This window comes from Cydia pomonella, chromosome 1 (assembly GCF_033807575.1).
Source record: "Cydia pomonella isolate Wapato2018A chromosome 1, ilCydPomo1, whole genome shotgun sequence".
Lineage (NCBI taxonomy): Eukaryota > Metazoa > Arthropoda > Insecta > Lepidoptera > Tortricidae > Cydia > Cydia pomonella.
In genome coordinates, this window is record NC_084703.1 from 14,321,712 (window position 1) to 14,335,116 (window position 13,405).

At 37.2% G+C, this 13,405-nt stretch overlaps 1 protein-coding gene across 3 annotated transcripts in view; it reads left to right on the forward strand.

The window, feature by feature from the left end:
• Positions 1-13,405, forward strand: part of LOC133516131 (insulin-like growth factor 2 mRNA-binding protein 1) — a 103,805-nt gene that overhangs the window by 21,421 nt on the left and 68,979 nt on the right. Inside the window, exon 1 of one of the 3 annotated variants that reach the window (XM_061848926.1) lies at positions 3,642-3,881. The exons of the other annotated variants lie outside the window; for them this stretch is intronic. Coding sequence (XP_061704910.1) covers positions 3,823-3,881 — 59 coding nt within the window. The 5' untranslated portion in view covers positions 3,642-3,822. Of the gene's footprint in view, positions 1-3,641; positions 3,882-13,405 lie in introns of those variants that run through there. 3 annotated transcript variants of the gene reach the window in all.

Genomic DNA, 13,405 nt, shown 5'->3' on the forward strand with positions numbered 1-13,405 from the left:
TTATCAAAAAGTGAATTACACTTCTTTCAACTGAGAGGTAGTTTGAGAAAAACAATGTCCACAATGTCAAATGGTTTTATTGCTCACCAAAAATAATTAGAACTGAAATCCAGAGAAAATAATGAAATGTCAATGTCAAGATTTTGAAGTATTTTTTATATAAGCATATATCTGTCATGATGGAAAAAATGTAATATATATGCTTTAATACTTTGTGGAGGTTTTAATATATTTTGCTTTAAATAAAATGTTGAGATTAGGTAAAGAATAGAAGTTTTTGTCTCATCTGGTTGCCATGTAAGAGTAAAAAATTCCTTAGAGATAATTTAAATTGTTTTATTTTTGTACGGTTTGTTCGGTATCGCGGGAAACTGTCGTATCTATATTAACTTTTCTGCTTGATATCCCGCGAGGGAGAATCCAAAAAACCGATCACTGGATATTACACAAGAGCCACACAAACCCGCCGCCAAAAATAAAATCTTTTGACAGTAGCAATCAACTAACTACCGACCCCAAAAGTAACAAAATATATTCGTGTTGTCAATTAGGGTCATTTTTCCGCATATCATTTTTTGTTGCTGTGTTGTCCATGAGTACGAGTACATATGTAAGTTTCTTGCCCTAGCCACGTGGCTCACGGTTACTCGAAGCCGGCGCGTAGGCGTCTCCGTCAGCGGCGCCGTTGCCGCGGTAACGCCGTCATGTCAAGGCGCCCTGCCACCCCCGGGCCCCTCACACCGATACGTCAACTCAGCTAGGGTCACCAGTTAGACGTTTACACTTAGGAACAATATTACAGTACTTACATATACATATCTAAAAGACCGAACTCGCCAAAAACATTACTCTTGCTTGTACATATTTCAGAAAGATATATTCTTTAGTGTATTTTTTTACAGCGTGGCAATCTTAACTGCGGGAAATTTTAACTAAGGTCAATTCAATACGCATAAGTGTAACTGGACTCAATACCGGGGCCTGTTTTTTATTCTTGTGAGTTTATACATTTACCACTAAACACTAAACGTAACCAGCACGTAGCAAATGTACGTCTGTACGAACTCGCAATAAACTCTAAGCCCCAATGTGAAGGCGATAGTGTAAGGTAAAAAACCGCAAATCGATGTATAGTTTAGTCATTTGACACACGCATACTAGAGGTCAAAATAAAATTTGACCCGCAGTTCCTAAAAAAAATTCCCTCAGGAGGGGATTGCAGTCATTCTTTTTTTGTGTTTTTTCAGAAACCTATCGTGTGTTGATTTGTGGAATCATATGAAAGGGCTTTCTGAGGCGATTCTAGAAATATAGCACATTATTACATTTGTCATTTTTTTTATTAAAACAAAAATAATTTTCAAAACTATTACAGTTATTTTACGATTCATGTTGTACCTACGTTTAAGTAGCACATTTACTGTTGTTAAGTTGATTTTAATTTAATCTAATTGTTGTTTTAACGCTGAGCGGAAGAATACTTGCGAACCTTTGATACCTACCTACATTTGAATAATCATCTTTCATTCAACTTTCAGCCTCTATTTTAAGTCAGTATCTACCACAAAAACTAAACAAACTATACCAAATGATGAAAAGACGCAGTAAAAGGGTTAAGGAGGTTACTAGGGTCCCTGTTAGATATATGGATATTACGTATCATTTTATGATTAAAATGTGGCGTATCTGCAGTAAAGTTCCATAAGTCTCTTAAAATAGGTACTGAAATAGAACTGTGTCACTTCGTAATATTGAAAATTGATTTCTTGGGGTTAGATATATGAGGATATGCCGTATCGTTTGTGGTATATTGTACAAAAAACAAATTAGCCATATCGCGTCTGCAAGAGCCCAAACTCGTTATGTTTTAAAAATTGTTTTTGTTTTAATTAAAAAAAAAAGACTAAAATGTAATAATTTGGTATATGTCTAGAATCGCCCCAGAAAGTCCTTTCATATTATACCACACATAAATGAAAGGTTTCTGAAAAAAAAAGAATTACTCGCCACTCCCCTCCTAAGGGCAATTTTTTTAGGAACTGCGGGATAAACATTTTGTTTTGTCCTCTAGTATGCGTGTGCCAAATGGCTAAACTGTACATCGAATTGCGGTTTTTCTTTGAAATTGGGCTCGTACGGCTTCCACTACGAGCCACTCTTATCCCACAGCCACACTTATCCGTATTCACCATAATTGAAATGTTCTCCGTGTTTTACGTCATTAACTACAGTGCATCCATCATATGACCATAGATTGTGTCAATAAACCGGATGCTCTCTGATGTACGCGGAAATTTTGTTTTCGACGAAATTCTTTGAGTGCACGTGCGAGTTTGCTCCTCATCTATAATCTTTATTTGTAAAAGTATATGTACGTGTGTGTACATATATTAAGGAGTGTTGTCTATCTGTAAAAGAGCACCCTCAATTTCTTTAAAACCAGAGAAGAGGCCTATGGTTCAAATTCTAGATGGAAACAGAAGTTAACTTTGCCTAAATCCAACTTAGTATTATTCCAAAAAAATGTTTACTTTATGGCAATAAAAGTTTACGTATAATAAATTACCAGATGATATAAAAAACAAACCAACAACATTATTCAAAAAGTATTTAGATTATTACCTACTCAAGCATTGTTTTTATAGTGTAAACGAGTTTCTAGACCATAGTGATTAGTTTTATAGTTTATTTGTTTGATTGTTCCTAGTTTTGATTTCGTAGGTATTTTGTGTAAACCAAAGATATACATGTAAGAACTAGATATAAGTAATAATATTTGTACACCTCCTTCACGGTAGAATATGAAAGCACTAATTCTAATTTAAGATCAAATCAATGTACCATATTCTGACAAATAAATACATTTCAATTTGTACGTTGTAAGTTTTGCAAAGGTGAATCACGTATATACTCGTATAGCCTATTTCATTTTTGTACCCATGTCACTCAATTATGTGTGGGTGTAGTTTGTTCTAGTAGTATTATTGCGACAGTTTAAATATCAAATATCCCCACTAAAATTGAGATGTCGGCCAATTTCGACTTTTTGATAGTGGAGTTCTGTAGACATACGAGGGCTGGAGGTCTAGCCAAAATGACAATCGTTTGCAGAAAACGAAACGAAACGCTCTCATTTCCATATACATTATTTACGTTTATTTAAGCGTTTCGTTTTTTGCAACCGATTGTCACCTGGCTAGCCCCCTTGATCCGAAAGTTTTTAGCTTCTTCTGCTCGTCTCATGCGATTTGAATAATATTTACTTATGGGTATTTAAATGCTAATTATGGCCAATGCATTTATAATATTTTATATGGTCCAGTTATCTCTGCTTAGGTACTAATGTGCAGCTTAATAATTACTTAATAGGCCAATTTTTTAACCTGCCTACCTGCGAGTATCAAAATTTTTTAAATGTGTAATAGAGAAATCGTATTATAGATCGTATGGTAGTCAAGTAATTTCAGTAACCATAGCGACTTTAAGAGGTCCAACCCTTTCGGTATGGCCATGGCGACTCCGCTTCGTCATTCAGAATGGCGGCATGTGACAACCCTGGCGCCAGCGCCTCGTCGCCCCCGCCCGCCGCCCCCGCGGCCCCGCAGTTCGTTCACTCCGCGCTCGTTGGCTGCGGGTACAATTTTCGTAGTTTGCCGGAGTACTGCGGAAAGCGCACAGCACTTCGCTCGCTACGCTCCTCACCGCACTCCGTAGTTCCGCGTAGTGCACGCTTCACGCGCACCGGTTTTTACCGCGAGCGCTCAGCTTTCTCGTATTGTTACAATACAACCAACCCTTTTGACCTGATAAACCAATTAAAAAATGGACGGCGACTTGTCCCAAGGTGCTTCCGGAGAAGCTTCCCCAACGTACGATGATAGGTGAGTGTCGTTCAATGAACGTTTTTCGCGCCATTTAATTATATTTTCCTGTGTGAAAATGTTATCGGTCAACATTAACAATCAGTAGATACCTGGCTGTTGTGAATTATCATTTAAATATTAGATTGATGCAAAGCTTTAACACCTACCTACACGATACAAATTTAACACAATCAACACATTATTTAATATGTATAAGGTAGGTTATAGTATTACATAGTAGGTTTGTTGTATATTATACTTATGTAATTTGACATTTTTCACCATGCTATGTGTAAGTTATATACTTAGATAGATCTAAGTACCTAAATTAGCATAGAATCTTTACAGATCCTTCTCGTTTAGCGGTTTTCTAGTAGATACCTGTGAACCTATTGGCCATAAGTTAAATTAATACGCACCTACGTATAAAAAAACTAAGCTACCCTAAATGTCAACTACCTTCAACTATAATAAATATAAATTAATTACCATATAATAAGATAAAACATACAAGTGGGTAGGTGTACACTGCAAATTAGTTTCTTTTTGGCCAAATCTCATAGAACAATAATAGACAAGTAAAACATATACTGGCGTCATCTTTCTATACTTTTGTACATGACGACCTTTAAGTGTATGACAATTAGGTATTAAAAGTGCATATATTTTTGGTAAATTGCTCGCATCGACATTTGTATCATCGACCGTCCAGCTCCTGTGATAAGGTAGCTTCATAAATTGTTGAGGCACAAATGGTACACTGCAGAAAAAGCCATTATAAATATACATATGAAATCGATGTCATCTGCGTAGCGTCTGACTGATTCAAGTTTTGGTAGGCAGGTACTAGGTACAGTCCGCATTAACATTCTCCGTACCATTCTTTAACAGCTTAACAATAGTCATATATCTCTGCGTGTGTGAGTCAATAAGATTGTGGCAAATACCTACTTTTGGACGCTATTTATCTTTCATTTGAGAATTATCCAGGGTAACACAAACTATATACTTTATTTCTCATCCGCTACTTTTGATGCTAACTTCAGTTAGATTTTTTTTATTCTCCTTGTTTTGTGTTGTTCCCATAATATCACAGCCGACCCAATAATTGAACTGAAAATAAAATAGGTACCTATATATATATCTCCTGTATCGATATTGTAATATAAGTAACATATTGGCGTGCAAGAACGATTCTCCAATGTACCTACTTATCTATCGATAAGTGACAGATGGCAGGACTTACCTACCTTTTAGCTAGTTTTTTTCTAAGGTACTTAGTTCTTATTTATTTCTCATTCTCGGTGGCATCCATTATTTTCTTCTGATATTTTGGTGATATTTCGACCCCCACCCCTCTATTAGTGAAATGAGTTCTTGTTCGCGGTAGTATACCCTCTGATAGGTACGTAAGATTTAACTATACACAAGCCAACATACGAAGTTTTCCTACAAGTCATCACCAAGTTATTACCACTGGTAAAAGGCGAGTTTTTTTTCCAGTGTTTACCACCAAAATATACAAATAGTTGTATAGTATAATTTATACAGTGCTTTAATAAATAAACTGTTTCAGTCAACTGCTTTAAAATGCACAGTCGAGTTCACAAACATCTTTCGTCGTGTAAATATAATTTTGGAACATTGGCTTGTATGATGTTTGTGAACTGTCCCAATATCCTACCAATGTATGTACAAATCATTTTTGGTTGAAACTACTTAAACATCAAACATAATTAATTGAAAATGTGTAGGTACGAATAGTAATTAAATGAAGGGATAGAATATTCCGCTAGCGGGGTGATTAAGCAATCTAGTCATCCAGCGTAAAGTGGCTGACCCATAACCGAAGCGTAATTGGAATGAGAGCCTGTGTTGGCTAGTCCGTACAGTCATTCAGTCAGCCCATCCAAAGCGCTCTCTTAGGCGGTTTTAATAACAACCATATTTTATAAACCTGCCCTTTACTTATTAAGCCTGACTAAATTATGGATATCCAGCTCTGCATCATATTACAATAGAACGAAATGAAGTACTGTCAATCCTGTCAGTTTTTGACTGATTTGTTGGTTCGTTCGTATAAATAATCCAATTTACAATTAATAAGATAAATTTCATCCAAACGTTAATTTCTCCTTAATTATTTTAGTTTTTAAATACTTTCGTACCGGTAATATTTTAGTATTTATGATCACTTTTAAAGAGGTTTACTGTAACGCTAATCGACATAAAGCAATTTAATAAAGCTCTATATTTATTAGTACTGTATTTATTAAAATTTTGGTGGTAACTTAAATACTGGGAAAACAATAAAAATGCCGGGAAAATCGCATTCTAACTAAAAAAATCCGCACCCTTGACAGAAATAATTATGTAGCATACAAAAAATCGCGAGTTATTTGTTTTATAATGATCTGGGAGGATATTAATTATTTGTGCGGTTCTTGAGATTTGGATTTTTTGTTCCCCTGCACCATACATTTATTTTCATAACTTGGCTCTCTCATACTATATCGTCTGAAATTCAAAGGTTAGCATAACAATTAGTGGGCTTTCCTGACTACTTAGACTATAGGCAAATTAACCCCAAGTCGTCTCCTTCATGATTTTCGTAGACATCTCTTCTAAATACCTAAAACTGGTATGGATGTAGTCTTCGTTATCTCCAGAATACGAATTGACCGGTTTAAGTTTATGGAGGGGGGGGGGGGTCGAAATAAACGGGGGGGACAGATGGCGGCCGACCATCATTGATATTTGTTCACATTTTGAGTGCTATGCGACCGATCGGTTCGTGTGAGGTGTCGTTTGAAAGATACTATTATTGTTATTAAGAAACAATAATAGTACGTTTAATTATCTTTCAAACGACACCTCACACGAGGCCGTCCGGGGGGGTGTCAAATTAAAGGTGTTTTTTAAAAATATTATTTTCGGACTCGTCCGGGGAAAAAATGCGATTTACGCGAAATGTCCGGGTTTTTTTAAATCTTTGTCCGGGTTTGGCGAAATTCGAATTCTGGAGACGAGGAACATATCCACACCACTTTTAGGTATTCAGAAGAGATGTCGACGACTTTTCTAAAAAAAGGTTAGTTGCCTCCAGACTAATTCGGTAGGTCGGTACTTCCCGAAATAACAAAATGGTAAACATAAAGTATCATAAAATTAACAGATTTCCTAACTTACTTGCTTTGGTAATATTACCGGTAATATTGGGAACTTACTGGTAATATTCCCATACGGAAAAATACTGGTAACGAGAATAATACTCTACGAGCTTACGACCCATCACAATTGTATGGGAGCGGATTTTAGGCGGCGGGTTCCTGTGACTCTTAACAATAAAATTGTGAACACTTGGCTTGTTTTCTATTTCTTCTGCTGACTGTACACGCTAGCTACACGGTTTCCACTATGGCCGTACAATACTTGTTGCATTGCAAAGACAGGGTTTCCAGTCATTCTACGGACCGGAAGTGTCGCAAATTGAAAATAATTTATACCAGCTGATGTTTTTGTTAAAGAACTAGAATCAAAAGGTAATTTATGGGACATGGGTTTGTAAAAAATCTGTGTTATGTGACCACAGCGGCCCCCAAAATTAACGTAATTATAATTCATCATTATGAAAGCTTCATACGCCTACGTCATCATCAACACATCCAAAAAAAATTACTACATACTCGTACCTCTCGGTAAATTAAAAAAACTCGAGTGTATCGGATTATGACATGGCTTGGCAAACTGAAAAAATCCCCATATTGCTTCGATCAATCACGCCTTCGCGCCCTTCTGTGGGCTCCATTACATGACAAGCAGTAAGTTTCCGCGTGCACAGCGATAGCACTAACAAAGCAAATTGAACATATCCTGTTCTCTGATATCCCCAATGACCTATGCCCGTTCTCTTGTTTCATAAATTGACGGTTTTTTTAATAATCATTATTGTGAAGTGCGTACGGCCTTATTAGACAATCACTACAATCCGGGTGCCGTTTGGCCCTTCGTGGATATACAAGCATACATACCTTTTTTATACATGATAATAACAAAATAGTGCACCGGAGGAAAAATATAACTCAACGTTAATACATAAAATGTTAACAAATAACGTACACTTGTGACTGTCATAACTTAAGACCCTCCAGAAATAATAAATATAATTTCAGTTTACTATATGTGTTTTTAGCAGTAGGTACACTAATCCAAAATATAGTACAATACTTTATTTATTTATTTTAAACTTTATTGCACATAAAAAAGAGTACCTTATTAAGTTTATTACGAATGGCATCCCTACACATGTCAGAAGGTGATGATGATACTTTGTTAAATACGTTAATGCCGAACTGGTACGCGACACCGCAGAGCCACATGGCGCCTGTAGCTTGTGACGTTATTTTAAATTCAGTTATACAGTTCATACCGAGTGTTTAACGACGTCGCGTTGTTGATCGTTTCTCTCGAAGTTTGGACTTTTTTTAAGAGCCAACAGGAGTGGTAATTTCTCCATAACAACGTGCAACAACTCAATTCTTAACAATAACAACCGGGGTCAAAGAATAAAATTAAATAGTATAGTATTAGTAAGACACAATAATCCAAAATATGGGATTATTTTTTTACAATCGCCTAGGGCCGTGCAAAGGAATGCACAAGAGTATAACCACTTTTGTTGACATTGAGTGACGCAGCTATTTTATTTTATGTTTTGACTGTAGTGTTTACTTACTTAAACGTGATTTTGTTACGTTCCGACAGCTTAAATTGACGGATTAGCCTTTCTTGCTTATTATACATATTTATACTTCTTAACATAAAAATGAAAAATTGCAGACAAAAGCATAGATTAGTTGACATTAGGTTGATGGTAGGTATCCGGGGGAGTAAATTTAGTGAGATGCTGGAGAGTGTTGGATCAGTGCAGTGCAGGTGCAGGAAGCACGTCCTCGGCTCGCGCCGAGCACGTGGCACGCGCCTCGCAACCCTCCCGCTGACTTTTGAAAGTGCACTTTCTCCTCGGTGCATCTCCCGGCTCGGCGCGCCCTTTATTCCATGTGAATTATAGACTTCCGCACAATGCCACTCGATCTTCTGCTCGGGCATTAAACGCGCTTGACCACGAGCCGAGACTATATGAATTGAATAGTCAATTTGTAAAGCATATTATTATAGCGGCCGAACCCGTTTTGATCGCGTCCAATTTGTTGCAAATTCTGTGGAAGGCGACGTACCTATTGGAATCGTAGCGTAGTCACAACATGAACGTGTCGAGTTCGAGTGAGGCGGCTCGTGGATCTGGTGACAGCATGGGTGTTCGACTAATGCACTCGCAACTTTTGTAACTAAATACTACATGCTCTTTTGTTGTCCTTAGGCAGGCCATTGATCGAACACAGAATTGTCAATATGCGTCGGGAAATGAGAAATGTCTCGCCAACGTCTAGTTACGTACGTGTTCTCTTTATAAGTAAATACAGGGTGCAGTTCGGCGCTATTCGCACAGAGACCACAGAGTGCGGTACAGCATTAGGCGCTATTCGCATATTATGTTGTGACCAATCTTCCGATTAATTGAAGCACTCTGGTCTAGACGTCCCATTTCCTTTGCGCGTTCGTTGACTCGTGGGAGTTGGTCGGCGGAGCGACGCCCGGCCCGGCCCTGCGCGCACGCAACGCCGCAACTATTTCATGCCCGTTGGAGTTTCCCGGTGCACGATGTATCACATCAACTGGAAGTGTTCTTGTTCTTACATCGAGTTGAGAATGAGCGTATTTGTCTTTCTTTTTGCTTTGTAGTAAAGAGCATCCAATTTGAAATGAAATGTATTAATAAATAATTATTTCATTCTTCCATCTTCTCCCGTTCGCTGCGTAATAATAATAAAGAAATATTATAGGACATTATCACACAAATTGACTGTCTCACAGTAAACTCAATAAGGATTGTGTTGTTGGTACTTATACAACAATATATGTAATAATAAATACTTAAATAAATACATAGAAAACGCCCATGACTCAGGAACAAATATTTATGCTTATATATATTTTATATAGCTTGGGTACGGAGATAATTGTAATTTCCATACAATTAATGCGTTTTAAGGTTACCAATCGTATGAGATGACAACTGTCACCGTAATTAAAAATTAAAACATTGGGTGCACAAACAAGCAAACTAAAATACCCTTAAAATTTAAGTCTACAACAGTAAGACAATACATATACACACTACTTACATAATTATATACCTACATATATACAATACTATATAATTCTTGCCAAAAGTGATAACCAGTAACGCGGACAGAAACTCTAAGGAAGGGACAGATAATAGTCTTTAAGATGGGATTTGAAAACAGCAAGGGATTGAGCGCGTCTTAGTTCGACAGGGAGAGAGTTAAATAACCGAACAGCCCGAAAAGTGAATGAGCAATTATAAAATTTTGTGGAGGAAGGAGGGACAGAAAGAAGCATTGCGCGGATCTAGTCGAATTTAAATTTCTGATTCTGATTCTGATCTGATTCTGAATTTAAATAACTAAAGCGTTCTTTTAGGTACCGGGGAGTGGTGGGATTAAAGAGTATACTATAAAGAAGACAAAGAATATATAAATATTTATAAATATATAAATATTTATAAATACTTAAATACATAGAAAACACCCATGACTCAGGAACAAATATCCATGCTCATCACACGAATAAATGCCCTTACCAGGATTTGAACCCGGGACCATCAGCTTCGTAGGCAGGGTCACTACCCACTAGGCCAGACCGGTCGTCAAATTTTATGTATGTTTGAATTCTGTACGATACCATGTGACCGCTGGTAGAGCTACTAAATACTATTTCGTAGCAGATATTTTATTAAACAAAGTTATTCTTGAGAATTAACGTAGGTACGAGTCCGATATCTCATTTTGTCAATTTCCCGTTTTTGCTAGAAGTTAGGCCTAGTATATAATAAAGGTGGCTTAATGTTGGATTGTTTTCCTTCATTTGTTTCTGCTGGTGTGAAAATTGTATGTGTATTTAACAGCAAGGCTCGGACCCGGTTTATTTCGGTTTTCCTCCGAACTTTTATAAGAACGCGAACGTTTTAATAACTTCATTGTAACCTAAAAAAATGGTTTATCCGACGAGCCATGTAACGGCCGGTCGGCCTGGTGGTGTGACACGTAAACATAGACACTGACATAGGAAGAAACCGGTTAATTTAACAAGTACTGTTTTCATAAAAACTGTTGTTCGAGCGAATCCGAAATAAAAAGGTTATGTACATGATAACGGGTTGTAAAAGTCTGCCTTTCTCTCCTATTGTAGAAGTAGTCATTTGCTAGATAGTTCAGACTCGTATAACGTTAACATGTTAGTAGCTACCTACTACCTACCTACCTACCTACAGTACATTTGGTAAGGAATCACTTTACACGCAACTACGTCATAGATTGTTTATCTCTCAGGCCAGCCCAGATCACGCCCATGAATTATTTATTTGCATGAGGATTGTTAACTGCAACTGCTCTAAACGGAAACAGAATGCATGTTTACGAAAGCAGGAAAAACATGAAATCCTTGTTGCCATTCTGTAAAACGAATACACTTAAGGTAATGTCTTTCATGTCTAGTGACGTTTTTATTTGTATTTTTGCTTAGAAGGTTCTAGAGGCGACCTACAAGTAGATTTACCAAAGTTGATAGAATTTTACATAGTTTATTACAATAGAAGTTTATTGGGGGCCTGAACAGCGGGAGTGTGTGCGCTGCGGCTGCGGTAGGGTGGGTACCTGGCGCTAAGACTGGGGAGCAAGTGAATTCACTGAAGGTAGGAAGCACCTCTGCTGGTGCTTCTATGTGACAATTCGCAGAATAATCACTTAATTAATTAGTATTATGGAATGTGTAACTGTAATAATAAATAATATGTACACAGTGAAAGGCTTCTATGCCATGTACATTCAGCTGCCAGCGCATAGGTAGCTTTAGTTAAATCTGGGGGGGGGGAGGCACTGTGGTAGGCTCCCGCCAAGATGAGCAAAGCGAAGCGCAAGGGCACTACCTACCTTTTCTCGAAGCGCTTCGTCTATTTTTAAGCTTTCATGACTGGTTCGGATTCTCGGAAATTCTCGGGATATAATGTCAACAATGGACTTATTAAGCACTGATGATCAACAAAACCCTTAGGGTACTTCTTGAAGTCCTAGGAAGCTGAAATTTTATATTATATGTATAAGTACACAAACAACAAAAAAGTTCAAAAATTTGAGAATTTTTGCCCCTAAGGGGATGAAAAGAGGGGTGGAATTGTGTATGGGGAATCTAACCGCTGAACCAATTTAGTTAAAATTTGGCATGGAGATAGTTTTTGTTATGGGGAAGTATATAGAATAGTTCCAAAATCACCCCGTAAGTGTGAAAAGGGGGTGAAAAAGGACGTTATGGGGAAAAGGGGGTTGAAGTTTATATGGGGAATATTTAAGGATTTGTAATAGTAAATCAACCCCAACCCTTTAATTTAGGGGATGGATGATTGTCATAAGCTACTCACAAAAAGAAGTGAAATCCCATTTAAAACATTTTCAAAAATTCATCAGATGTCTTGTAGAGCCGAGCTTCTAACTCTACAAGCCCTATTATTAAAAAAAACCGGCCAAGAGCATGTCGGGCCACGCTCAGTGTAGGGTTCCGTAGTTACTCTTCCGTCACAATAAGCTAAACTGGAGCTTAACCCTTTACCAGGCTGACAGTTCAAAAATGACAATGGAATGTCAGTCTTACTCATCGAAAATAGAACACATGTTTGAAGTGCTTCGTGTGGGAAATATATATCCCTTAGCCTGGTAAAGGGTTAAAGTATAGTAAATTGTTAACCAAGGGATGAAACGGTACCTTTCACGCGAGTTAAACAAATAGGCAAATTTGCATAATCAGTACCTAATTAAAGTCTTATTACTATGGGAGCAACTTTTTGCGATAACTCAAAAACAGCTAAACTGATCATGTCCGCTATAGTTTTCATTTAATGTCTTTCTTAAGCTCTACTTCCACGATTTTTTTCATATTTTTCGGACCTATGGTCCAAAAGTTAGAGGGGGGGGGGACACATTTTTTTTCTCTTTCGGAGCGATTATCTCCGAATCTATTCACTTTATCAAAAAATGTTTCTTGAAGACCCCTATTAGTTGAAAGACCTTTCTAACGATACCCCACACTGTAGGGTTGAAGCAAAAAAAAAAATCACCCCCACTATACGTGTAGCGGATGTACCCTCAAAAAAATTAAATTTTTATATTTTATTGTACAACTTTGTTGGCTTTATTGATTTATATATCCATGCCGAATTTCAGCTTTCTAGCACTAACGACCACGGAGCAAAGCCTCGGACAGACAGACAGACAGACGGACATGGCGAAACTATAAGGGTTCCTAGTTGACTACGGAACCCTAAAAAGCAAAAAAAGAAAAAAACATTTTTATTTTATTATCATCCGATTATATATCAATCCGATTTCTTTGTAATTTAGGTATATTGT